General features: G+C 37.3%; 1 protein-coding gene across 1 annotated transcript in view; it reads right to left on the bottom strand.

The window, feature by feature from the left end:
• Positions 1-4,633: 4,633 nt before the first annotated feature.
• PPP4R2 (protein phosphatase 4 regulatory subunit 2) overlaps positions 4,634-8,720 on the bottom strand; it is a 53,624-nt gene continuing 49,537 nt past the window's right edge. The window contains exon 9 of the mRNA XM_032411770.1: positions 4,634-8,537. Within this exon, the coding sequence (XP_032267661.1) occupies positions 8,218-8,537 (320 nt within the window). The 3' untranslated portion in view covers positions 4,634-8,217. The remainder of the gene's footprint in view (positions 8,538-8,720) is intronic.

Genomic DNA, 8,720 nt, shown 5'->3' with positions numbered 1-8,720 from the left:
AATTTTAAAATTATGATCAAATTAAAGTACCAACAGATCATTTTTCTGGAATCACACAAGCTAATTCTAAAGTTCATATGATATGGCTAGTAATAATTGGTCTTACAAATATTTCTACTTACCTTGTTTCTCTGTCTTAATTGCTGTGCCCCCAGGCCCAGGCTCATAAACAGTCCCTTAATAAACATCTATGGATGAACCAAGGAGGAGGAGGTCACTGCCTGGGTTGACTGATGGCTGCTTCTGAGATGGTTGATTCCAGCGTGCTCTTATCTTCTTAGAGCTCTGCATGCATCTCTCAAGAGCCGTGGGCCAGTGGTGGTGTGGCAGTGGCCATTGAGAAAGCACATGCAAAGTGGCCACCGCCGTTCCTACTGTTGTCACTCCAATCGAGCTATGCGCATTGCTGGTACAACGATATGGGTTGAAATTAATTGCCACTGGAAATGTCTTTAAAAGACTTTACACTGTGATTCTGCATTGAGACAAAAAGTTACCATGTCCCTTCAAAAAAAAAAATGTTATGTCAGGAAAGTCACAACAATAGAATAGCAAAGTAATTAGTAAATTAGAACAATCAGTAAAGCAAGTACTTGTCATAGTGGGAATGACAAAGTCCATACTTTCTTGCCAAGCAACAACCAAGAGCCTAAGAAATGAAAACACCCCCACAAAGAGGTGAAGCTGTTTTCATTGCAGGCTGCCCAGCAGAAGCCAAGCAGGGCAAACAATGGAGAAATTACAAAGTTCATCCGAAGAGATGAAAATGGCAAGCCGGGAGAGACTGCTGTGACTGCCCCGGATGAGTATCACTAAGCCTGTGTCGGATTTCAACGGGTGGCTTTTTTTCCTCTTTCACATAAAGTTACAGCATCTCTTACTATTTTAGAAGGCAGCAAATACAGCATGTGGTTTGCCTAACAGAAAATTCCCCATCCTCTCCTCCACTACATCCCAGGGGCAAGGGCATCTATTTCCCACATTATTTACTAATTTTTTTAAGGAATAAAGTTCAACGGCTTGTTTATTTCTTCCCAGGGTGGAGGGAAGGGAGGAGAGGCTGCTTTCATATGTCCCCATGTCAAACTGCTCGAACTGAGTGAACAGTGGCCACAAATCAAAACTGCATGAGGTCTCTCAAAGGGAAGCTGGTTAAAACAAGTATGGCTCAACCATACACTGAAAGGCTATGCAGCTGTTAAAACGACTGGGGTGACGGTAGGTACTGATGCAGACATTATTACAAAAATAAATAGGGCAGGAAAGGTAAGATGCCTCTCACTGTAATGTGCACATTCTCCATGGAAAGGAAGTCAGGGGAGACCACTAGCAAGTCAGGCTCTCTTCCAATGTTCAAGCCTTGAGGTTGGGACCTCATCCTCATCTTAGAGATATGCTAGTGATCACACAGCCAGCAAATGGCAGAGCTGGGATTTAAATCCAGGCAATCTGGCGCCAGGACCTTTGCTCTCAGGCACTATGCCCTGCTAGTGAGGGCTTTTCCCTCTCGGTTTCGGGGGAGGCTATGGAAGCAAGAGTAGGAGGACAAAAACAACCCAGTGTATACTATTCTATTGAATTTTTGCCAGGTGTGCATTACTAATTTTTAAGATAAATTTTATTTATTTTTTATTTTTTTAAAGATTTTATTTATTTATTTATTTGAGAGAGAGAGAGAGAGAGAGAGAGAGAGCACATGAGAGGGGGGAGGGTCAGAGGGAGCAGACTCCCTGCTGAGCAGGGAGCCCGATGCGGGACTCGATCCCGGGACTCCAGGATCATGACCTGAGCCGAAGGCAGTCGCTTAACCAACTGAGTCACCCAGGCGCCCTAAGATAAATTTTAAAAAGATTATGTACTAGGAATGTCTTGTTGGAAAGCCATGGGTAATAGAAAAAATAAGGTGAAGCTAGACAGTGAAGTAAATAGGGTGTGAAAACAAGTGCTCGGGTTTGTGACTGGCTGAGCCCTTTGATGTACCTGAACTTGGGCAGTCTGAGTGGCTCTGAGAACCTTTGGATACCTGGAATGGCTTCCTCTCTGCTGGCCTCACTCTAATTTGACAGGCCTTCCAAGACGAAACAGGATCTGAGCATAAGGAGGGTAAAAAACATCAGGTTTTGGAGTCAAGAGCCCCTGATTCTCATTCTGACCCTCCCCTTTCAAAGGGTCCCAGGGCAAGTTGTCTTCCTTTACCTCATATGTCTGTAAAATGGGGATATTACACATCTCATAGGGTTGATGGGAAAGTTAAAAGAGGGGATGTGTGCTAAGGATAAGGAGGGGCATAAAGTGCATGCTCAATTAGTGCTTGCTATTATTATCCTGTTATTGGCCAGGATTGAAACCTCAACTTTGATTCTGGTAACAACTGTTGTTTTCCCCAGAAACAATACATATTTTCCTCTCCATGTTTCTCCTTAAAAGAAATGTCAGATCCTAGGGACGCCTGGGTAGCTCAGTTGGTTAAACATCTGACTCTCGATTTTGGCTCGAGTCATGATCTCAGTGTCCTGGGATCAAGACCCCTGTCAGGCTCTGCACTCAGCTGGGACTCTGCTTAATTCTCTCTCCCTCTGCCCCTTCCCCAACTCATGCTCTCTCTCAAATAAACAAAATTAAAAAAAAAAAAAGATCCTGAACTAGATCTAGCTTTATTCCCATAATGACACTGAATGCCCAAAGAGTCCTGCCAGGTAGATACCATTATTTCCCCACTTCAAAAATTAGGACACTAAGGCTCAAAGAAATACTGTAACTTGCCCAAGGTGCCCCAGCTGGGGAAGGCAAACCAGACTTAACCCTTATCATTGCAACTTCTATGCCCTTCTATTCTGCCCATTACACCCTGCTACCCCCCTGTACATCTCTCAAGGCCAAATCTGAGAAGCCTTCCCAGACAGCAACAATTGCACTAAACTGCTGTCTCTCCAGTGCATCTTCCAAGTCACAGACTACCCTTAGTTCAAAACTTGGACTGCTTATTGTTCTCCAAAGGTGACTGAATTCCTCAAAGGTAGGAAATGGACTGAGTCTACTCTTTGAGCCCCCCAAATACACCACTCATCAAGTTGCCCCCCCAACTTAATTTTAGGTACCCAGTCAAGTTGAAAAGTGGGAGACTGTGTGCATTCCTAAATGCCCACGGCAATTGTTAGTCATCATCAACTAAGCTTACCCTTCCATGCTGCAGCATTACAAGAAATGCAAAGAAAAATATCCCAAATGAAGATAGCCCAATACCGACCACATATTTAACCCTCAAATTCTCAGCAAATATATGCATTAACACTCGCAAGCCTACTCAACCACAAGCATTTCTTGATGCAAGAATTAGTAAACAAGTATCAAGTCCCATCATACCACATTAAAGCAGACTTGACTGGTTTGACTATATGTCCAACTTAGAGAAACACCTGTCCACCATCAGGTGATGTGCTGTGCCTTTCTATACGCCTGAGGAGGCTGGTCTTACAGACCTAACTTCTGTTACTGGGACACTTATTTCTTGGTGATTCAGTCTAACTGCCCATGGATTTCCTGTCAAGGGCATCCAACTGTGTGTACTGCTCTCAACTCCATAAACCTGCAGCAAAGAAAGGCTTCAGGGATGAACTCAGAACCCTTCAAGTGGGCAGAAATTGTAGGATTAGTAAATTTAGGAATCCCAAAATGGATTGTGCTGACAGTATCCACAAAGCCCACCTGATTTCAGCTGTTAACCACTTGCCAAGCACAAGGCTAGCTTGTGCAAGTATAAAAATTAGTGTTAACAGTGGAGTGTGCAGACTGGGAAACGGGATTGCTGGCATTTCTGTGTCATTATTTTTAGTTAAAAAACTCACTGCTTTTGGGAAGAAAAAGCCTGGAAGTATAAACCTAAACCACAAACTCTACTGCTGAATTTTGGAGGAAAAAAAAAAGTCTGTTGCTCTAAAACCGTTAGAATACAACAGTAAAAGGCAAGTGGCCGGGGATGGTGCATCATCATGCTATTTAGTGCAACAGTCTTCTCATCATTACCCCAAACTCTGTACTACCAATTCTGTTTATGAAATAAAGTTGCTTGCGGGTTAAGTTAGAGATCAATTATGAAGAAGCTGAAATTCAAAAATACTTGAATTCAGGCATGTGCTAATTGGTACTATCTTCTGAATCCAAAGCCCCAAGTGTTAACTATTTACTATCATCTACTATGCAATACATAAAAGAAACAAGAACCCCGAATTTTCAGAAAACGGAATCCATTCTCTCCATTTAGGGCAATTCTACACTTCTAATCATGTAGTTATTTGAAGGAGACCTTTCTAAAATGATTCCAATACAAATGTTGTGGATCCATGCGTGCAAATTAGTGCCAAATTATGCCAAAAGAGAACTGTTTTATAAGGTAAATCAGGACTTTGTCAGATACCAGGTTTGAGTTGTCCATTCAAGTCAGCTGCACCCTCCATGTTGGAAATATCATTATCACTTAAGAAACAGAGCTGCAATAAAATCCTGCATTAAGCTTTTTCCCTTACAGACCAGAAAATGCTTATGGATCCTAAACCATCTGAAGTGACTGGGGGAGGAAGAGTTGGGAGAGAGGTGTGAACCATAATGGCAAATAAAGTAATTCCACACATAAAGATATTCTTCTAATTTATATTTTATTGCATTATGAAAATAATACATTTGGCAAAGTAATCTAGGCTCCAAATTGAAATAAAAGGAAATTCTGAAGAAAGTGTACTGATTATTTTTTAAATGTGAAATATTAGATGTATCCTAACCAATACATACTAGCATTCTTATTAGGCCAATAATCCAATAAACCTAATTATAATAATTCCACATAAAATTACAAGGTGTTTTTGCATTCATCCATTTTATGATTAGCACAAATCTTGAGAGAACTGAGCTTCAGTTGATCAAAACCAATGTAATTAAGAAACTCCTGTTCAGAAGACAATTTGAAACACTATCCAAAATTTTTATTTCCTTTGGTTCTACAAGTTGCATTTTCATCCTTATCAAATTACATTTCTCATAATCAAACATTGTAGCAGCTATAGATTCTGCTATAGTACCTTTATAAGTAAACTAGTATATTACATTTACATTATTTGAAAAATTACTGATTTTACAAATGCAAAAATGCATAAATACATGCCTATCTACACCAGCAAAACAAAGGACTCTGAACCTCCATGCTTTAACAGGCTACACCTTCTGGCGCAGGATTTCTGGGATGCCTTTCTAAGCCAAAGGGTTATAGCTCTCTGATGGGGAATTCACTGCTCTGTCCACACTGTTGAAAGGTGTAGTTACAATAAACCCTAACTAGATTAAATTTATCTAATAATCAACCATTAAAATATGACATTTTCCACTACTCATTTCTGTTCTGCTGCATTTTCAGAACTGAAAAGATGGTATTTTTTAAAATGTACTAGGGTAATGTTTTCACTTTTTTAAAAGGGGAAAGTGCTAAAAACATATTACATATATATTCTGTATCCTCATCAGCATTTCAAGTTCTTTTTACATGTTGGGTTCAGAGTCTAGATTCTAACAGGTAAACAATCTGCTCAAGGCCAAAAAAAAAAAAAAGAAAAAGAAAAAAGAAAGTAACATTTTTAATCACTGAGGTCTTCCTTCTTCATTTAGGTCTTTTAATATGACTTCGCTGATGTGTGTTAAGAAAATGTGCCTAAAATTAGCCTTTAAAAAATTCACATCTGAATCAGTTACTATTAGAACTGATGTTTTCATTAAGCAAAGTCTGTGTAAGTGTACCTATGCATACTTGCGGAAATCTACTTCCAAATGGGCATCAGTATCTTAAACCAGCTGAACAAGGTTTCCCAGTTTAACTACAAAAGTATTCCACCTATCCTAAAGGAGATATTCCATTAGCATTCTACAATTATCTGTATAAACAGCAACAAGTTTGATCTATGATCAACATATGAATATCTAATAAATATTAAAACTATTAAACTATAGATTAAAATGCAGATCTCTCATAGAGTTAAGTGATGGCATTTTGGTACATTCACCATTATTGTACTTTATTTAATAAAGAAATACATTTGCCCTTGCAAAAATAGCAATTGCAAGTTTACAAATAAAACCACAGACCTCAAAGTCATGACGCTAAATCTTCAACTTATAACCAACAAAAGTAAACTATTTGTTTACAAATGGTCCATGGCACAGTTAAAACAAAAAATATCAAAAGGTCACAGGATCTTAAAGAATATGTTTATTGACAATAATTTCATAAATATTCTAAAGAAAATTTCAAAATTTCTAAACTTAAAATGTTTAAAATCTATTCTCATTGGCAAAATATCCCTCAACAAAATAATAGGTCAACAGGTGCCACTACAAATGAATGTCACATTTAAAATTGGCTTCAACATTTTTGCAAAAAAATTTTTAAAAATTTACAATGTGTGATTTTTCTCCCCTCCTGGGTACAGTAAATATTCAGTTTTTATGTCAACTACTAGACATATTCTTAAATATATCACCAAGCTGCTGTGAACCTGACAGTCAAGTCAGTCAGTAGTATATTTACCCTATAAACATAAACGGAGCCAAATCATTTTGGTAATTTTAGTCATAGCAATTTAAGTAGTCAAAATGCAAAAGTTGTGGCTGCCACCCACATCACCCCAAAGATTATGATACAGTGTCAGAAATTGTTTGCATCAGTTTTATAAGTTCATCTGTGTACTTCAGTATCTGAAACTAAAAAAGGGATTCTTTTGTATTTTGATAAAAATGTACTCGAATATTTCATAACATTAATATTTATTGCTTTATATGAATACTGTATTGAAAGCCCAAGCATTCAGTTTACACACAGAAATTATACAATTATATACCGCTTCACAAAGGCAGTGAACACATCACATTCTACAAAATCTACTTTACAGAAATTTAAAAATTCTAAATATCAAAAGGTACAGCTGAAGAAACAGGTATAAATTTGGCAGCCAGTAATTTTGACAGGGAAGTTGCAGTTTGCATGACTTTTAAATATGTGAATTTGAAAATATTGAGTTTAGAGTAATCATTGTGCTTTGTGTTAATCTGAAAAATATAACACTGGCTGTCGAAGAAGCATGTTCAAAAATATTTAATTCACTTCAAAATGTCATACAAATTATGGTGGTTTCTATGCACCCCTAAAGCTTCAGTCATTTAGCTCCAGTACATTACTATAGTAATATATTAATTTTTCCAGTACAGTGGGGTTTCATACCTTTGACATTTGCATACTCTAGAATAATTTAGAAAGAAATGTGTAATATTCACAATGTTCAGAAAAGCAAGCAAAAGGTCAAGGAACCTGCCGGGTTCTTCTGAGATGGTCTCATGTCAGCATTCATTCTATAAAATAGTAAGCTAATGTTTGAACACAGTTTCCAAGATAAAGCGTATTTTCTCATAAATAATGAAGTCTTTTTCTCAGGCACCTCAAAGTATACAAAAGAATTTTAGTTTGAACAGATCTCTTGGAATGTGTTTAACCTGGTATTTCAACAGACTTATTTCCAGGGTTCCACAAGGGCCAGATTTTATTTGAATTACTCAGAAGAGAAACTGAAACTGTCTTCTGAAAGAGGTGAACTCAATCATTACCAATAGAAAAAGTATCCACTGTATTCATCTCTTATAGAAACAGAAAAATATAACATTTCCCCCCTTAGAATAATATATATATATGTATATATGACTTAAAGTTCCACTGTACATAGTCAAACAATAAAATCTGGAAACCAGCATGAAACCCTATAATTCACATGTTAAAATGTTGAAACTATGACCAAAATATGAAAACTGCTAGAGTTGTCAGAAAGAGACAAGACAAAAAGATTTCTTGCATATGTATAAACTAAATGTGATCATCTCCAAAAGGTTTTCAAAATTATAATTATTACCTTCCAGTTTAAAAACTTTAATTCTTAAAAAAAAAAAAATCTATACACAAACCACTGATTTGACCAGACTGAAAAAAAAGTCAGCGGTAAGCAGGACCCAGAGGAGCTGATATTCACAGTTCTTACATGTACAACTCTTTCAGGATTTATCCCATAAAGTACTTTATTTTACAACCTGCTTCTCTTGTAAAACTAAAGGTCCACTTTATTACATAAAAGTTTTATACAGTGTAAAACCAGAACTGTATGTAAAATACTGCATCTACATGTTTCTAAATAATTAGTCTTGTTCCATTGGTTCATCTGTGACTTCTGTGGTTTCGTCGTCATTTTCCATGGATGACTCTGAGAGAATCTCTCCAGTTTTACTGGAGTTGGATCCTACTAATTCTTCTGTCTCATGGCAATCAGAACCACTACTTACAGGGCCTGTATTTTCACTACCTTCAGAATGTAAATCTTTCTCAGCTTGAGTCAGATCAGATTCCTCCATTTGATTATTTTCCTCAGAAGTCTCTTCATTCACAGTTAAGGCATCATCAGATTCTTTTTCTTGATTTTTTCTTTCTGGGATCATTTCTCTTGATGTCATAAAAGACTCTAAAAATAAGCAAATGTTGTTGTAGTTAAATTTTATTTTCAAAATACCTCCACAGTTAAGTTTCATGAATTCTGATATTCTACAGTTCAAATCATATCCCCTGAAACTCAGCAGCAACTACATACAGGTGGGAGAAAAGCCCAACATCAGCATTATAAGGAGTTCCATTATGTTAAATTCTT

This window comes from Phoca vitulina, unplaced genomic scaffold, assembly GCF_004348235.1.
Source record: "Phoca vitulina isolate PV1807 unplaced genomic scaffold, GSC_HSeal_1.0 scaffold13, whole genome shotgun sequence".
NCBI classification, from domain to species: domain Eukaryota; kingdom Metazoa; phylum Chordata; class Mammalia; order Carnivora; family Phocidae; genus Phoca; species Phoca vitulina.
Note: the sequence above shows the minus strand (reverse complement) of the source record. Positions and strands in the feature narration are given on the sequence as shown.